The sequence below is a fragment of the Antechinus flavipes genome, chromosome 4, assembly GCF_016432865.1.
Source record: "Antechinus flavipes isolate AdamAnt ecotype Samford, QLD, Australia chromosome 4, AdamAnt_v2, whole genome shotgun sequence".
Taxonomy (NCBI): domain Eukaryota; kingdom Metazoa; phylum Chordata; class Mammalia; order Dasyuromorphia; family Dasyuridae; genus Antechinus; species Antechinus flavipes.
Window position 1 is genome coordinate 313,388,011 of NC_067401.1, and position 20,287 is coordinate 313,408,297.

Consider the following 20,287-nt stretch of genomic DNA (forward strand, 5'->3'; position numbering starts at 1 on the left):
ATGGGCAGATATAGTTTCATTATCTTTTATAGTCATTATAGTTTTCATTATTATCTTTTATTGTTGTTTTAGGCTCTTATCATTTTTTCCCCTTGAGGCAGTCCAGACATTACCAAGTCAATTATGTAGTTCAGATTCTCTAAACCAAATTTTGTTTATGTATTAAAATCTGAGTTACATAAGAAATCTGAAGGGAATTTGTTCTATACAAAGCTAAGGTTATGGGGAAAATGGAATAAATCATGGAATCTTCCATATCTCTTCTTCATATTGTCTGGATTTTTGTTTTTGATATAATAAATGTAAATACTGTAGGGTCACAACATAATACTTAGAGAGGTTGTTTGGTTTAGTGAAAAGAATACTAGCTTGGGGGCAAAAACCCCATTTCCCCTGCTTTTTTACAGATTGAAGCATACTTTTGTTGTTGTTGTTGTTGTTGGGGTGTTTTTCATGTTATAAAAATTTATTTTAAAATACAAGGTAGGGAAAAAAACACATTGCCATGTGAATAGCAGAATATAAGATAGGATTCAAGTTATAAAGCTATAAATTTCCACTTCAAGAAGGCTCTCCATGTTTTCTTTGCTTTCTTATAGGTTTTCTGCTCTACAATTTTACTTTATTTCTCCCACCTTTCTCTTGTTCCTCCTCCCAAGAAGGCTATATTAAACACGATTGTATTTTTATTTATCTATAGCCATTTGTCTACATATACCTATACACACATATACACATACATTCCAACACACAAACATTTATACACATATATACATACACAAACACATATAGAAGCCCCATTTCTAATCAGTATCATGACATGGAACAAACCACTTAATATTTTTCTAAGCCTCGATTTTCTTATCAATGTCATGGAGATTATAATTCATATCAGCCTATATCTCAGGGTTGGGTAAATGAAAAGTGATTGTTAAAGCTGTTTGATAACTATAAAGCATTATACAGATATAAGGTTCTTATAATGAATGTTTGTAACCTGTAGAATGTGATGGTAGCCTCAGAACTTCACATCAAAACAAGTAGCTCAGGTATCAGAATTATAGCAATTAATGCAAGGGATGTTTTGTTAGCCCTTTATAGTAATATGTATTGCTGTTTTGAAGAGTTTTGTTAAGTCTCAATGGACTTCTCCCAAGCTCCAACTTGGCCAGAATTGGAGCTTTCAGAAAAGTCAGATTATTCTAGTCAGCTTCCAATTAGAAGCTTTACCTATCCAACTTAATTAGAATTATTTATGGATGACTAATAGGGAAATAAAAATATTTGAGACTGAATAATGCAGAATTGTTGGAAAAACACTTCTCAAGTGACCTCTAAGATCCCTTCCAGATCTAAGCCTATGATCCGATATGGAATAGTAACCTAGGATCAAGATTTGGAAGGGAACATGAGGATCATCTCGTTTGATCCTCTTTTTGTTATAGATGAGGAAATTAAGTCTCCAAGAGGCTAATCAACTTTTTCCAAGGTCACAAAGGTAAATAGCACAGTCAGAGTTTTGAATAGGAACTTAAACATTCCTAAACAAAAACCTAGATCAGGAATTGAATCCTGAATATAAAGTCAGGATTTAGCATCTATATAACATAATTAAAACTATTCTGTGATGGAGTTTGAACATTGATAAATATTTCTAGTATTAGTTATGTGAGTATATTATGTATATTAGAGGTAATCATATTTATTCTTAGTATAGTACTTATTTTAAGTTTCTCAAAGCATTTTTCTTATTACAAGTTCTTGATGTAGGTAATGGAAATATTTTAATACTTAGTTTCTGAGAATCTCAGGGAGATTCTTAGTCTTGTTAAAAATTATATTACCTGTAATTGTTGGAGGTCAGGAGTCATACTTGTTTATCAAGTCTTAATACTACAAATTTAGCACTATTTCTTGGTATATATTTTTTAACATAGTTAATATAATTACCTTATAGTTTTGAGGTGTTTTTTAATCTTATTTCCCTCATGTTTCAAAACAGAACAGAGCTATTTGCAGTCTACTGGCACTCACTTTTTAGATGGCAAAGTCCTCCAGATGCTCTTCTTCATGAGTAGCACTATACTGTGATTGCATCAATCCTTGGAATGTGGCAGGGCCTCCTCAGTGAGATCCATAATCCCTTAAAAGAGTTTGACCTAACAGGCCACACAGGGAAAAAAAACAAACAAACCAAAAACCATGTAAGATGAAGGCTGCCTATTGTCAAAGCTGCATTTGGGCAAACAACTTGTATTGCTTGGACAGACTTTGAGAAAACACTGAAATAGACAATGCATTGGGCCCAGAATTGAACAGAAGGGGAACTTTGACTTTGGGAACTTGTGCAATGATTTCATGAAGCGACCCTTAATTTCTTCCTGAGATTAAAGACATTTTTTTCAGCAATAGTGTTCTTCCACTAATGTTCTTTGGCTGGGAGTGATGGGAGTACTACAATTTACAAAGAATTAAAGTTGAGGCCTATTCTTGGGGCAAAAAAAAAAAATTACATGAAGAAGAAAAGTAGGTCTCTACACATCACTGTATTTCAGGAAATTTAGAAATTGTCTATATTTTGTTTATGCAATTATAGCTGTAGTACAGACTAATTTTTAGGATATGAGTAGATAACACGTTTTAATAAATTTAATATTTTCATCATTGATGTTTCAAAGAACTTCTAAAGAACTGAAGAATTTGTTTTAATATTCCTTCAAACTGTGCAGAACACTCAAATTGATGATTTCAAAGGGAAGTGTAGGTAAAAAATAAGGATTTTTAGCTGTTGTTATGAATATATTCACATTTTGATCAACTTCAGAATTTGAGTGTTCTTTCAGAGCAAAAGAGTTATAACATATTAGTCTTTATGGAGCTTTATGCCTAAAACTTGAATTACAGTGTATAGACAACATAATCAACTTCAATCCTAAATTTTCATCAATCTTCAAAGTAAGCATTTATTAAATGCTTATATTCCAGACAAAGTGTTAGATGCTGAGGATGCAAAAATAAAAATGGAACATTTCCTGCCCTTAAGGAACTTAAATTTTTGGGAGGGAGATAATATTTGCATTTATAAGTATATTCAAACATAAAAGGTAACATGTTGGAGAAGGCACTAAAAGTAGGAGAAGGAGGGATCAAGAAACACTTTGTCTGGAAGGTGGTTTTGAAGTAAGTTTGAAGAAAACAAGGGATTCTTCCAGGTTGAGATAAGAAGAAATTATATACTAAAGGAATGGGGTCCACCAGGGCAAAGACACAGATTTTAGAGATGGAGTAGTATGTGTGAAGAATATTAAGATGACTAATTTGACTGCATTGTGGAATGAAGAAAAAGGCAAAATGTAGGACCAAGGCTGGCAAGGTAGAGGTGGTAAAGTATAAAAGGGTTTTGAATGTTAATTAGAGGAGTTAATATTTTATCCTAGAAACAGAGGAAACCGTTGGAATTTATTAAAGAGGAGAATGACTTGACTGGATTTGAGTTTTAGCAAGATCATTTTGGAAATTGTGTGCAGGATAATTTGGTGAAAAGGGAGACTTGAGGCAGTGCTCCCAATTAGGAAGTTATAATTGTGCAAGAGAGAAGTTATCAAAGGTATGAATCAGGGTTGCCACCATATGAGTGCAAAGGAAGTGGTGGCCATGAGAAATGTTGCTGAGATATATTTTAATTACCCTAAAAACAAGAATAACAAGAAGTGAAAAAACAAAACACTTGATCCTATCTGTTTTTGTAAAAACAGAATGGGAGAAAGTAAATAAAATAATAAGTGACAAGTGAAACTCTGATGTTTATTTGAGGTATTTTTAATTTTTTGAGATGTAACAAATTTTCTTAAAAATTTACCGTGCGGGGGATACAGTGGATAGACCACCTGTACTGAAGTCAGGAGGACCTGAATTCAAATCTGGCCTCAGACACTTAACACTTCCTACCTTTGTGACCCTGGGCAAGTCATTTAGCCCCAATTGCCTTAGCAGGAAAAAAAAATTTTTACTGTGCTAAAAGTTAATAAAAACTTTAACAAAAAGATTGCTACATCTATGGTGGCCAGCCTGAACCTTAGAGTTGAAGATTATTGACTCTTTGCTTAGAGAATAGGTGATTTGGGATCAGAATATTAAGATGAGTCCTGGTGATTAAGACCTATTATTTTATTGCTGAAGCCATCAAAATTTATAGTCTCTGTGTTATGGGTTTATATTTCAGGCAACGTTAATGGCAACTTGCATAGATAGTAGGTGTTTAATAGATAGTTGTTGAATTTTATTTTCACATGAGGTATTTGATTCATTTGTGGAAAGAAGTCTAGAGTAGCTTGATAGATTTAGCAATAGTTTAGAAATTTGATTTGATGTGTTACCTAATTTTTCACATATGCCCCTTATGGTTTCTTAATAGTAGAGTCATCCATATCAACACTCAGTTGCCCCAACTGTGAAATAAAGAATGAAGTATAAAAAAGGAAATATGACTTTCCTAATAGGAATTTTTAAATTCACATATATTGTCTTTGATAGATTTTGGATATTTTTCCCCAAAATGATACTGATACTATTAGATTTATTAATTAGCAGTAATTATTGTGACATCCTGTTTTGTCTAACCTTGTCCAGTAGATGGTAGTGTTAGTCTTGTTTTGTAGCTTGCAGTTTTCATTCTTTTGGGTCCTGATATTGAACTTTTCACTTTAGCATCAGGTTTGTATTGGTTTAGAAAAGTCAAATCTTCCATCTTCATTTTTTTCACTTAACTAAATGATAGTGTGCTTGTTTCTTTCTGTCATTTCTTTCCAGGCACAGCAATGTTTTCTCCTTTATTTCACATTTGTAGGATTGAGTCCTTTCTTTCTGACATGTCCAAGAAAATTCTAATTGTATTCACATTTTGTATATGAAGGGGGAAAGGTCCCAAAGGGAAAGAAGAAAGGGTTGTCTACATGAAGAGAACTGAGTCTTTCCCTGGAAAAAGATGTTTTTTTGGTCTGTTTCTTCTTACCTATCTCTCTTTACGCCCATCTCACTGTGAACCCTACTTTTGCCTGGTTTTGAAAGTATCCTTGCTACATGCAAATAAGAGAAGACATTTTCATTTGTTTTCAACAGTTCTTCTGACTTGTTAGAATGCATCAACTCTTGCTACAAGAAATATTGAGTTCAGTATAGCAAATAAATGCTTTGCTAATTTAATAAAATCTTTTTCTTGAGATTTTTCAGTCTTATATAGAGAAACTCCAAATAAATAAAATAATTTTATTTTTATGTACAGTAAATAGTTAAGTTTTAGTTGGCAGATAGAATGTTTATTTAGAAAATAATTGTCTGAAACAGCTAAGTGCTAAAAGGAGTAGCCTTTAAATTCTGCTTTTTTTTTTTAAAGCAAGCTTTGTTGCATGTAATCCTGATTTTTAATTAATATTTGTTTCTACAAAATAGAATTCAAACAAAAATGAGTTTTAATTAATTAATGATCCTATTATTTCAAAGAGAAAAAAGATTAGAGCAAATAGAAGATAGTATTTTGTTTTTAAATTTTTAAAGGAAATCATTAACAGAATCCAACTGTCCTATTTCAGGAAAATATTTTGTTAGGTGCTGGCATTGCAGTAACAGAAAATTTCCAGCCAATACCTTTGCTGCTTTCTTTGATTATTTTCTTGCAGGGATTGAAATGTCCTGAAGAAGAAATTGCCCTTTCAGGTTGCTTCTTGAAAGCTAAATTGGCTTGTGGCTTTTAGGTATGTCTTACTCTTATAGCTAGTTCCACTCCTCTGCAAGGACAGAGAGAGGAATTCAGCAGGGAGCAGAAAAAGGTATTGTACAAGGAAGTGTGGCTTCCTGTATGTGTCCATTACCATTTTTGTGACAGACCTCTTATCTTCACCTTTGCTCTTCCTGATCTAAAATGTCCTGGTTGTTTTTCAAGAATAAAACATAATACTGAATTTCTATTGAGCACCTGGAATTTAGAGCTGAAAGTGACTTTATTCATCATAAATTCCAATCCCCTCACTTTACAAATGAGAAAACTTAAGCTATAGAGAATAGATGACTTATGCAATTAGAATTTATGTATGATCTCTTCTGATTTACCATAATGCTGTGTAGAATATTACTGTTTTTATTATTTATTATGTCTTTAGAGTAAGTAGTAAATTGTTATTTCCTATATTAGAAATGTTGCTATTTTTCCTTGTTTGTTTTTTTTAAGTAGTATTTTTATTACCTCTGTAGACACAATTATTTAAAACTTCTAAATAATATGTTTTACAACTAAACTTTGTTTACTGTTAAATAGACATTAGACTAAGAACCTTAATAAACTTTGCCTCATTTCTTTGGTATTCTTTGCAGTTTCGGGTAAATGAATTTGGAGCCTTGGAAGTAATTACAGATGAGACTGAGATAGAAAGTGTTAAAAAGGCTACAGCTACCACAACCTGGATGGTGCCTACTGCACAAGAAGGTCAGAAAGAAATGACTTTTCTTTTTCTTTCTTTTCTGTTTTGATCATTTTAAAGTATTATAATATAAACATATATGTATATCAATACGTAAAGTCTTGCAACAGGAAAAACCCTTTGGTTTCAAGAGATGTATAAACTGGGATGGGAAAACATCTTTATTTTAATATAATTGATTCCCCTTGTAATTCTATGTATTAGTTTAAAGACTATTTATTCTGAGAAGGGGTCCATAGACTTCACCAGACTGCCAGAGGGTTTACTAATCCCCCCAAAAAGTAAAGAATTGCTGGCTTACAAGAATTTGGGGCTTATACAGTCTTTTTTTTTTTTTTTTCATTTTTTTGTGTATGAAACATCTATATTTGTTCATGTTTAAGTTCATAATAAAAATAAAGACTTTAAATCTAAAATAGCACTGGAAGATGTCCATGGAATATATTCATACATAAATTTTAACAAGATGAAGAAACAGGATAAACTCTTAATATTTTAAAATAGCTCTAGTTTTCTAGTTTTAGATTGGATTAATACAAAATGAATTGGAGGATTGGTAATTCTCTAGCTAACTCATAAAATGATAGTCCATGCAAGTATTTTTGCAAAAGTGTCACCACTTTTCTTTAATTTACCAAATTTTTTTGGACAAAAATGCATTTTGAAGTCCAAAGAAAATATCTGAATAATTGGATTGTATATATTTGGTCTTTGGTACAAAAAGGGAAATGGAGAAGTGTTGATATTTTGAATTTTAGCTATATTTGCACTGTAATACAGATTTTAAAAAATCTATATTAATCAAAAGTCTAGACCATTTTTGGGTACTGTAGCAAATACTTTTCTAGTATCATCCAAAAAGAACCACTTTCTGAAATCCTGAACTTCAAATTGATCTCTAGGGTAGTCTCAATTTATTGGCAAGTTGATGTTTCTCTTTTCCTCTAAAGTTTTCTGTAGGATGGAGCTTAGATAAATTATTATTTGGCTTTATTACAGGTATTCTTTCTGTTTTTAAACTCTACCTCCATTATCTGCCTTTCTATCTTCAGATCATTTAAAACAAAACTCTTAGGGGCAGCTGGGTGGTGCTGTGGATGGATCAGCGCTAGAGTCACGACCACTTGAGTTCAAATCTGGCCTCAGGCGCTTAACATTTACTAGCAGTGTGACTTTGGACAAATCACAACCTCAATTGCCTCACACCCAAAATAAATAAATTATTCCCTTTTACGGTTAGTCAAAATGTTGCAAAAGTATCACATTGTATAAAAGAAAGAGTACTTCACTTGGATTCAGAAGATGAGTTCAGTTCCTTACTTTATCTACCATTTATTTACTTTACAACTGGAAAAGTCATTTGAATTCTCTGATCATCAGTAAATAATACTGATTATTTTACAGAGTGGTTATAAGAATAAAATATGAAAATGTTATATAAATTCCTTTATAACTACAAAGCACAATATGGCTATTATTGACATTGTCATGCTGATGATATATTTTGGGAAAACATTGAAATGCTACTAATTTAATGATGCTCTTCTTTTACCTTTTAGTTTTTTCAGAGAAGACAGGGGTGCCTTTACGGTTGAAGGAAACAATGAAAGTAGAAGGACTTCCGTTCTGTGAAAACTGTTATCAGTATGGCACTGTAGATGAGTTTCTTTCTGGAGGAAAATTTTGCAGTCAGAAATGTGCCCGTCAGAACAAAGACAAGTAAATTTTGTTTTTGTTATGTGTAAAATGGGGTTTGTAGACCTAAAGATAATGGAGAATGAAATCTTCAGCTTTTTCTGATTTATGTCCATTATTTTTTTAATTAAAAAAAAACATTTTCTAATGCTAAAGATGGTTTTGATAAGCATTTATTAAGCACTTGCTAAATGTTAGGAACTATGGTAAGTAGCTAGGAATATAAGACAGTTTTATTTTCAAGGTGCTCTTTTCCAATGGGGAAAATTTACCAGTTTTTAACACTCAAAAGATATTCCAGTAGATATAAAAGAACTGAAAAAAAAAAAAAGATTTACATAGATCTTCTGAACTTTTGTTACATAAAATTGATTTAGAAGATATATATTATGTATTCCCTCTTGCAAACTTTCAGGGACTAATGAGATAGTTCCTTGGGAGGATAGACTTGGCTACAATTAATTTAGCAAAGTAATAATAAAATTGCCATTTGCATCCTCTTCCGTACTTAATTTTATTTTTTCATATAATTTTTGTCTTATTGATACTTGTTTCTTTTCTTGTAACTCTGTCTCTTCATGTTAATTCTCTGCCTTTTTGCCTCTAATTCTTTTTTTCCAAGATTTTTCTTTTAATGTTTAAGTATACTTAAAATTTTTGATAGGTTTTTTGATTCTTACTTCCATTATTTTGTCACTTCTTTTTGTGTTTCATAAGTTCCTTGAGTATTACTATAGTAATTGCCTCTTTTATTGTATTTATTAGATTGTCAGTCAGTAATGTGATTTTTTTAAAGAAAAATTCTATAGCATGAAAGTTGATAAGTATTAGTACCATGGTTAAAGTAGAAAGAACATAGGCTCTGGAATATAAAAATTGGGATTCAAATATCTTTTTACATTCATGTGATATTAGGAAAGTCATTTAACTTCCCTAGACTTCATTTCTTCATTTCTAAAATTATGTAGCCTCTGAGGTCCCTTCTAGTTCTAGATCTTTGAGTTTATTAATTTAGCTTTGTAAAACAAGTTATTTATTTGTTTTAATAAAAAAAAACAACTCATGAGTTCTTTGAGAGCAGAGGCTATAATTTTTACTTTCTTTGTATCTCCATTGTTTAGCAGAGTATTCCGCACATAGGAAACACACAATAAATTCTTGTTAACTGGTAAAAGTAGTTGTGCTGAGACCTTTCATTTGTAACAAGTTTTTGAAATTCATTTGAAGGAAAATAACCAATGTTTTTATCTAGTTATATAGTAGTGCATATGACTAGTTTGTCAGCCCAGTGCTGGACTACATTTTAGAAGGGAAGTGTGGTATATCCTGACATGTGCTGTATCTTAAAATCAATTTATTATCAAAATGGGTTTTTGATTACATTTATTGCAAGTAATTGTGTATTTTATATTGCATTTATTTGGACACATATAGTGGGGCTTTCTGATGTCAAGGGCACATCATTTTTTAATTGTTTCTTTTTTGCTAAGTAATATTTTACAAAATTAACCTTTTGCAATTGAGTTTTGTTTGTCTGAATAATAGCTGGCTAAATCCTTGCTTTTAAAGTAAACTCGAAGCCACTCTTTTTTTTTAAAAAAAAAATCAGATTCATTTTTAATTTAGAAGACAAACATGAAAGGCAAATAAATTTTAACTTGGGGATATAACTCATTCAACATATGTTACTGTTGTCTCTTTTACAATTGATATAACATAATTTCTACTTTCTCTAACCTGACAGCTGTCATGTGTATTAGTGGCTTTAAGTGTCCTGTATATGCTGTCCAGTTAAGTTCCAGTTCTTCCTTTTGGTTAAAAATGTTTCTATTAGAGAAGTTAAATATTTTTTAATGATTTCTTCATTAATAATTATGTGGTTTATTTGACAGATGGTGTCTCTTAATAATATTTGGTTTATTTTTACAGTAGAGAACAGAAGGAAGAAAGAGATGTAGGTGAAGACAATGAAGAAGATGACTCTAAATGTAGTCGGAAGAGGAAAGCAAAATTACCTCTCAGAGCAGAGCCTAAGGAAGATGGAGAAGAAAGAGAAGATGAAAATGTTAGTATCTTTTTTTTCTGTGATTAATTTATGGATAAGTTACATTTTCTCAATAGAAGGAGTAATTTTTTGGTAATGTTAACGTTGCTATATTAGTAATCATAACATACAATTATTTTTACTGTGAATGTATTGCTGCTGCAGTACTTTCCTTCATTATTGCTGCTTTCATACTCATGGGGCAGCCATTTTTCAGTTCAACAAAGTCTATAAAGTATTGAAGCATCTACATATCATTCTACCAACTGAAATAAAAGGTTGAGATAGAATACTCTGTCCAGGCTTTCGCAACTGTTTTATTCACAAAGAGCTTAAAAATAATAATGGAATCCTTATTAGTACACTATATTGGACCTTCTACTTGAGTACAAGTGAACCAAATTAGTTGTGCTGGAATTCTCCTTGTGCTATTTTATTGACATTTCTACTTTTCCTATATTTAGTAGAAAGTTTTCATTTTAAGTAGATGAAAAGTAAATTCATGGTATTTTTTCTTAAAGTAGTTCTTGGTAATTTTACATGAACCAGTGGAGATGAGAATGGGAGAATCTACCTACTTTTCCAAATCTTGGCAGAATGTATAGGAACTAACAACATTTCTATAACTATCATCATTTCTTTTTAAGGCAGTAAGGTGGTAACTCTTAATTCTGGAGATAGGAGCATTTTACTAATGGAGCCCAAATAGTTTGTTCTTTTGACCCCTTTGTGTTATTTGTAATTTTGGTTAATATACTATCCTTGCCTTAATCTAAGTCATTGATAAGTATATTAAATGCTATAGGATAAAGCACAAATCTTTGTAAAATTAAAAGTGGTTCCTCCAATCCAGCCATTCAGCCATTCCTAAATCTATCTAACTACTAATGTCTAGCCTAAATGTTTATATATTTTTCCCCAAGAAGGGCATGAGATTCTGTCAAATATACTGCTGGAGTTTAGGTAAATCCTAACTATCATTCTCATGATCTAACATTCTAATAGTCCTATAGAAAAAGAAATGAGGTTAGTTTGACCTGATTCATCCTTTATGAAGCTATATTTATTCACTCCCATTTAAAGTGAGAAAATTAGGGGCAGCTAGTTGATGCCGTGGATAGAGCACCAGCCCTGAATTCAGGAGGACCTGAGTTCATATCAGACCTTAGCTGTGTGACTCAGGGCAAGTCACTTAACCCCAATTGCCTCAGCAAAAAATAAAATAAAATGAGGAAATTAGATGACATGGGCTTCTTGAGGCTGAATGTGGCCCCTCAAACTTACTGTGTGAGCCTGGGCAAGTCACTTAATCTTGTTTGTGTCAAATCTTCATCACAGTTCAAGAAAGCTTTGAAATAACAAACCACTTCAGCATCGTCATCAAGAAAACCCTAAATGGGGTCACAAAGAATTAGGCATATTCTGAAATGATTAAATAATTAGAAAGCTAGTTTATAGTTTTCAAACTTGATTCTTTTACTCTTTTTTGAAAATTAGGGATTTGCCCTTTTTAATTCTAATTTCCCTTTCTGCAGAATCATTTAGAGGTCACTGACGTTGACTTAACAATCACATCTACCCCATTTTTCTTTATCCTGGCCTACAGTTCAACTAGGCTGGTTGAACTGAACCCATCTAGAATAGTTTTAAAGCTCTCTTGCTGTGTTTCTATTTTTTTTTTTATTTCATCTCCCAATGAACCACTTTTTTTTTCTGTCCATTTAAGTCTAAAGATTTGTCCAAAGATGCAGGAAACAGAAAACAAAATCATAGCTGAGTGTTTCTGACTTTCCTTCATCATTTTACATTTTCCCAACTTGATATAAGTAGTGGTCTTATCTTTTCTTTGAGTTGCCCCTTTGCTTGAAATATACCCCAAAATAACTTTTTTTGGTTAATGTGTTTATCTTTGTATTCCTTGTTTAATACTTGTCCCTGTGTCTGTATTTTCTTTATTAAAGATATGTTGGTTCCCATGCATTTACATCAGTCTTTTTGTGTCTTCAGAATTTTATTCTCGAGAGTCTTCCATTTCTTATGGCCTAACCTGACTTCTGTAGAAATTTAGATCATGGAATCTTACCTATTCATTTTTGAACCTTTGAAATTTTTTTGCCCCTAATCTCAGGAGCATGTCAGATAATATCTGGCTTTCTTCTTCTTTACCACAAATTATAAGACGGAGCGATCCCTTTCCAAGAAGGTATTCCCATTATTTCTAAGTTAACAACTAATTCCTATTTGGTAACTGAGAAACGTTTCCTAAGTCTCTCTTCCTTCTTTTGTTCCCACCTTTTTTGAAGGATGAAATCATTAAACCAAATCAAAAGTTATTTGCTTATTTACTCTTGGCAGAGAGAGAATTCTACCAGATAATTGAAATCCTTATCACTACCATATTACACCTCTGTGCCAGCCTTTGATCTGTTTCTTGAATCACTAACTTACTTATTCTTTTAAATGAGATATTTTGTACTCTGATGACAATATTACATCTATTTCATTCTATGTTTATCATTATCATGCTTCTGCCTTCCTTTTCTTGGACTTTATCATATGGGAATATCTTCTTTATATTTTATGCTATTTCCTTTTAGCTCTTATATATTTTTTAAAATAGATATTGTTCCCTAGAGTTGCATTCTAATGATGATTCCCTTTCCACAAACTCAGTGATGATAACTACGAGCTCTAGTTAGCTTTATTGCATTGGGATCTGTAGTTGCTTTGCCTGTTAACTCGTATTTTGGGCAATTTGTGTATAGAAGTATCTAAAACTGGGTTTTATAGATTACTGCTTTCTTGAGTTAGATAGACTATCAATTTGGGGGCATTTTTTAAACTGCATTACATTATAGTATTCCTTATAAACAGTATTCTCTGCATTTCTTGCAACTTCCATTTGTTCCACCCCTTTCTGTTTCTCCTGCCCACTACACTCTATTATACCTTTTTTTCCTTCCTATGAAATCTCAATTTTATGCTATCCGTGACCTTTCATTATTTTGCTCCATTGCTGTATCACCACTCATTCCTCTTCAGACTTGTTGCAGAATGTTGCTAGGGGAAGTCTCATAAGCATACTAAATGGGCTTATGATGGATTTTTGTTATTCTGCGTTACCTGAGCTTGAATTGCCCCATACCTTTTATTCTTCTTAGAAACTTTATTCTTTCTTAGACAACTCTTAATGAATTCTCCACAGCAACTGTTCCAAAAAACCTTTTTTTCCCCTCATGTTATGTGCACTGCTACCTTTCTTTTGTCTCTCAGCAGATGACATTTTTTCATACCCTATCCAAATTAATACCATCTATTCTGAACTCCCACCTTCCACTGCTTCAGATACTCCACAGGGTCATTTTTTACTTTCTGCAGTAAATAGTTCCGGAGGATAAGCCTTCTTGCTAGCACCAACCCTTCTGCTTATACCCTTTATCCTATCCTCTCCCATCTTTACTAGGATTTCTTCATTTTGTTCTATCCCTCTACCTACTTAATTTATTTTTTCTTTTTAAATTTTTTCAGTGAATATTGATTTTTTTCCTCCCTTCTAATCTTCTTCCTTCCCATTATCTCCCTCCCCCCCCCAAAAAAAAGAGAAATACAAGAGAAAAGAGGAGAAATTCTAATTATTCACTCCCCTCCCTTAATTCTCATTGCAGATTAATTTTTAAATCCATTATATCACTGAAGCTACTCTTTTTGTGGTGATTAGAGAAGAGATCCGGAACAGAAAGATCAATTAAAAGCCTAGTACAGACTAAAGATGATCAGGACCTGGACTAGAGTAAGGAAGAGGGGTCAAATTTGAGACATAGATAAGATATGGAAACTGATATGTACATATTTACATATATGGAGTGAACAGAGTGAAGATTTAAGGATAATTTATTAGCTGCAAATTTGAGGGATAAGAAGTGTGATGCCCTCAAAACAAATACCAGTTAAGAGGAGAATGAATTTAACAGAAAAGAATGGATACAGTTGGTTTCTGTAGGACATCTAGGTGGAGATGTCAAGTAGACATTTGGAGATATGGACACTAGAACTCAGGAAAGATATGTGGAATGGATTTATAGATTTGGGAAGCATATGAATTTATGATTATTCCAGGGGATTTTTACAGAAACTGAGAGGGGAAGTGCATTGAAAAAGTCCCACAATGGAAACAGAAAAGGATTGGCTTCTAAAAGCAATGGCTCCTAAAAGCAAGAGTATCAATGGAGCAGCATATCAGAAAACCTAGGGAAGAGAGAATATTCCATACGAAAGAGGTAGTTGTCAATGTCATGCTATAGAGAGGTCTAGAAATATGACACTTAAGAAAATATCACTGAATTAGCAATAAAGAACTTTTTGTTGACCACAAAGGGAGTCGCTTCAGTGATATAGTGGATTTAAAAAGTAATTTTTTTAAAGAGGTCTTTATCAATCCCCCTAGCTGATATTGCTTCCCTCACTTCTGTTATTGTGTATTTATTTTGTATGTATCTAGTATTTCTTTTATCTGTAAAATAGTATTTTAATATATTTAATAAATATAAGCTTTTAATAAAATGTAAGCTCTTTGAAGACATTCATTGACTGTCTTTTTTTCTCCTTTCAATGCCACAATGCCTGGCAAATAATAGAGATAAGGAATGGGAACTGGAACTGTGATTTCCTTGGAATAGGAGACTCCCATGTAAATATTAGATACTTAAATAAGTGTTTGTTGATTGATTCTGTATCTTATCTGTCTTGCTAGATTTATATGTAGACAGTTTTCTTTATCTCCTTTTCTTTTAACATTAAAGCTATTTAGATTAGATTTTCAGGACTTGAGCAAATGCTTTTTTTTTTTTTTCTTCTTAAGCATCTCTTTGTTAGGTATACTCTTCCAACATTTCTATTTTGTGAGCTATAGTCCGTCAATCTAAAACCCATTCTGAGATATTGTCTTCTTAACCAGCTATTCATTTCTCAAAAATCTCTCTTTTGCCTCTGATTGGTCACAGTGAAGAAAATACCACTTGTATTACTAAAAATCTTCAGTTCCTTGGCCAAGATTTCATAGTATTTAGCAATCCTTTATGATTCTCTTTTGTTTTCTTTTCTTAATACATCCTCTTTATCTTTCTCTACCTTTATACCTCTTCCTTTTTATTCAAGAAGAACAGAAGAGAGAGGAAAAGGAAGGAAGGGAAGAGAGAGAGACAGAGAGAAAGAGGGAGAGAAAGGAAGAGAAGATGAGAGAGGGAGGGAGGGAAGAAGGGAAGTGAGAGAGAGAATGTCTAGCAAAAAACCCAACATATGAAACATGTCTGAAACATTTGTAATATTCTACACCCAAAGTCCCCTACTTAAGCAATGAAGAGATGCACATTTTTCTCACCTCTTCTCTGTGCCCAGGTTGAATTGAAAAGCATTTAGGTTTTTTCCCTGTTTACATTGTTGTAGTTAATATACACAATTATTATTACTCCTATGTAGGAATGAGGAGGATAGCAGGTCACAGTGAAGGTTAGTGTAGAGGTAAAGCATAGAGGGAGAATAATACAAAATTATAGTCAGAATTTTAATTAAGAAAATAGAATGTGGAAAATAGTGAAATCTAGGATGTTACTGCCTCTATATGGCTGACATGGTACAAAAATGTAAATCTATCCTGGCAATTAAAGAGATTGAGTTTCTGTGAGGTTAGGATGCATGAGGGAGTCTCAGTATGAATGTTGATGTCCCCTGAGATAAACAATTGATTCTCTGGGGTTTTCTAAGTAAAATATTATATCACTTACAATAGTACTATTTTTAAAAATTCTTTGACAATGTTTATTTTAATTTCTTTTTCTTCTTCTATTGGGATCATCAGCATGTCTAAAATGATGTTGAATAGAAAGGGGAGTGGAATCATTACTTGCTTCAAAATTTATCATGAAAGCTTTTAATGTTTCCCCATTGCAAATAATAAGCTTTTGAGAATACATACACACACACACGCACACACACACACACACACACACACATACACACTTACACACTTATACACAGTACTTTTTAGCATATTAAAAAAAGCTCTTTGTCTATGTTTTGTAGAAATTTTTGGTATGGGGAATGTTATATTTGCTTAAAGACTTTTTCTTCATTTAATAACAATCGTGTGTTTTTAAAATGTATCAGTAATTACTTATAACATTGGTATATCTCTGATTTAAGTATTTAGTATTATAATTTTCTAAAAAATACAACTTGTAAATATTTTTCTCAGTTTTTGAAATAATTTATGTAGTATAAGTATTGTTTTCTAAGTATTTGATATAATTTACCTTTAAATCCATCTAGAACAAGATTAAAAATGTTTTTTCTGTGTTTGAGTTGTTTGACATTTGTCTAGCATTTTGTTATTTGGGGAATTTTCATTTTTATAGATAATTCTCATTTTTTAAAAATTCTTTATTAATATGAAATAAATTCTGGCAAGTATTATTTATTCTCTATTGTGATTTTGCCTTTTTTTCCTCCCTCTTATTGGATTAACTAAAGATTTTTTGATTTTGCTAATCTTTTTACAAAGGTTTCTGTTTTATTTACTCATTTTTTCATATTATTTTTATCCAGTTTTCAAGAGTTCTCTTTTAATATTGTTTGTTTTCTTGTTGATTTTCTAATTTTGAAAATTGTATCATCAGCCAGTTAATCCTTTCTTTTTTGTTTTGTTAATATGTATTTTTAGAGATACAGTTTTTCCTCTGAGGACTGCTTTAGCCGCATTCCAGAAATTTTGGTAAGTTCTCTTATCCTTATTATTCTCTTCTTGATTATTATCAATTGTTCTTGAGCCTTGTTCTCTTATTTTATTTATTATTTTGGAAACTGTTTCTAAGTTTGTGTTTAGGTTGTCATCTCTTTCTTTTCTTTCACTGTATTTCTAGTTTCATTACTAGCAATGGTGGGTAAAATGGTTTAGTGTTTCTGCCTTTTTAATTTATAATTTGTCTTTTTTGTAGCATATGGTTTGTTTATATAATGGGTATGTGAAGAAATATATATATATTTTTAATGGTCCCCCATTAGAGCATGCTATAAGTCTTTCAGAACTAATATATTCAACAGTTTGTTCAGTTCTACATTTTCTCTTCTTTTTGTTGTTGTTAGATTTTTCCAACTCCAAAAAAGGAACATTAAAGCCTCCTTTTGTTATGGTATCATGACTTTTGCAGTTGTTAACTTTTTCTTTATGAATTTAGATGTTGGTGTTTGGTGTATATATGTTTATATTATTATTGATATTATTTTTGTGTGTTTGGTTTCTTTAGACATAATGCAGTTTTTCTTTTTATCACTTATAATATTGTGAATTTTTATTTTTGTTTTGTCTGATAGCATGATTGAAATGCTTGCTGTTAAAAATGTCTGATATATAGAAATTTTGTTCAAGTTTCATTTTTATTTAGTATGAAACTTTATTTTTTAGAGTTATTTACATAGCAGATTGAGTTTTTCTTTTTCTTTTTTTTTTTTTTGATTTATTGGGGAGATTGGCTATTAATGTTTAAAGTTATAGTTGTCAAAATTGTATTTTATCTATTTCTTTTGTATTGATTATTTTTGTAGCCCTACACTTTTAAACCAGTCTATTGTCCCTGACATTAATTTTATTTACACTGTTTTGATGCTAATCTGTTCCTCTAAGCCTTTTCCCCAGATTCTTTGAATTTATTTAATAGCTTTCCTTTTTTTAAATTTTTTCTCCTTCTCTTTTGACTCATATTGTTTTCTAGACTAGTAAAATGTATGATTCTAAATTTTCCCTTCCTTATTTTCCTTTTCATTTAAGTATATTCTTTTGCTGATCCCTTTCCCAAGAATGGTTTTCTTTGCTTCAGAGCTCTCATTTGACATCTTCTTTACAAATTAATTTTGATTCCTTTAGGGGGTTTGTTCATGCATATCCTCTCCTGGGATAAGATGTAACCTTGGAAGATACAGCTCTTTTCCTGAAAAGTGATTTCCTAATGTGGAGATTTTCTTCAGATAAAATCTATTTAAAACTGTTTTTCTCTTATCGTAGATATAATACTCTTACTTCATGGAAAGTTCCTCTTCTAGGATGAGCCCACCTTTCCATCTTAGTTCTTTTCCTCCATTTCTTTTATCTTATTCTCCTATCCCACTAACTCTTATTGAGAGAATAAAAACATTATCCCATCTCTACTTCCTTTATTTTTCATTTTCCTTTTTTCTATTTATGCAACTTCCCATCATATGAAACTTCCTATAAAATATTGAATCAGTTACAGAGGGCCATGAGATTTAGTCCATAGAATGCCAATCAGTTCTTTCTCCTGATTCTTTTCACTTAAATATAATTAATTTGCAGATCATGACATCACCTTCTTGATGTCATTGGTCCTCTTTGAGAAGGAAGGATTTTTCACATCATTTTTATCTTTTGACTGCCTTTTCTTGATTTTTGTTTATTCGTTTGTTTTCTTTTCTTTGTTTGCTTACCCTATCCCAAGTGCCTTAAATATATTTAAATTTTTTTCCTATTTCTTTTTCTTTTTTGACTCTTTTTCCTTGCTCAGTAAAATGTATAATTTTAAATCTTCCTTACTTTCTCTCCCCTTTTAAGTATATTGTTTTGCTGGGCCATTTCCTGAAGAGAGACCTTTGGTTTTTTTCAAATGTTGTTTTCTCTTCCATCCTCCAATTTCTTATAATTGTAGAGTATTCCTGAGTTATTCACATTTGTATTCCTTCATAGCTAAAGATATTTTTCCTAACTGCTTATACAATTTGTTACTGACGTTGTAATATCTAATTACTTTTAAGTGTAAAATTTTTGTGGGTTTTCTTTTTTATCAGTGTCATTTTATGGAATTGATTGTTTAAGAATTCTGAAATTTTTGGGGTCATTTCCTACAGTAGAATATTCAGGATTTTAATTTGTCATGGTTTTGTGGTTTGTTTTTTGTTTTGTTATTTTTTTTTCTGGAAAAGCTGTGTTGCTTAAGTTATCTCTCTGCATTCTGTCTTGAAGATCAATTGCTTCAATTTTTCTAGAATTCATATGTTCTTTAGCATTGTTGCCTTTTTTCACAATTTTTCTCCTAAGTCAATATTTTTATAATTCAAATTGTCATATTCTCTTTCAGAATCTATTTTTTGAAAAAATGATCATTTTCCTTTCTACTCATATTTATTTAATCAGTTCTTTTTTTGAGAATTCTGACTTCTAATTGACTAAATATGATTCCTAATACTTTCTTTTAACAGTTTTATTTCTTTTTAAAATCATTTTGGATTTACATTGCTTGGTATGTGATCCCTGTAGAAGTTGCAGAGTTCTTTTTTGTATCAGGGAATTTTAGTTCATATAAATTCTGTTTATAGTCTTCTATCCTCTTTTTGAGTCTTTTTACTCATTCTGTCTTCTAGTTTTGTAAGTATCTCTGTTGCCTTTCTCCCTTGGCATTTTGGTTATTTGTCCTTATTTTTGTGTACCCACTGAACTCTTTGGTTTTGCTATTTATTCATTATCTCTTCCCCATTTCTTTACTGTACAAATAATTTTCAAGATGGGCATCCTTAGAGTCATCCTTGTTGAAGTCTCTAAGAGCCAAGAATTAATTATGGTAGAGGCAATGCTGGCTTCAGCCGTGTTTCTCTTAAGTGGGAAGAAGAAACTTCTCTTAAAGTTTTCCTTTTAGCTATGATAGTTTTTGTGGCCACAAATTCCACCTCCTCTCCATGCTTTCTTTTTGAAAGAACCCAACCTCTTCTGCTTGCTTTCATTTTCCTTCATTACAGTGAACAAAATCTTATCTACCACCTCTTATGGGATGAGAGTTCCCTACAGTTAGACATTGAAGTATAATTCTGCTAGTTCTTTTCTTTTGTGTTCACTGTGTCCCTGTGAATTAATTTGGAAAGTGGGGTCACTAACTGGGAACGCAATAATTATTTAAATCCTGTGATGTTATTCCATGAAGTTTTTACCTTATATATTATTTCTTTGTAATAATATAATAGATTAGCTTCAATTATTCTATGTCTGATATAGATCTCCAATTATTTATTAAGCATCTAC

The 20,287-nt window shown here is 31.6% G+C and overlaps 1 protein-coding gene across 1 annotated transcript in view; it reads left to right on the plus strand.

Moving 5' to 3' along the window:
- The window catches only part of L3MBTL3 (L3MBTL histone methyl-lysine binding protein 3), a 147,907-nt gene that overhangs the window by 25,302 nt on the left and 102,318 nt on the right, over positions 1–20,287 (plus strand). The window contains exons 4-7 of the mRNA XM_051997722.1: positions 6,367–6,478; positions 8,033–8,192; positions 10,098–10,233; positions 16,928–16,978. Of these exons, the coding sequence (XP_051853682.1) occupies positions 6,367–6,478; positions 8,033–8,192; positions 10,098–10,233; positions 16,928–16,978 (459 nt within the window). The remainder of the gene's footprint in view (positions 1–6,366; positions 6,479–8,032; positions 8,193–10,097; positions 10,234–16,927; positions 16,979–20,287) is intronic.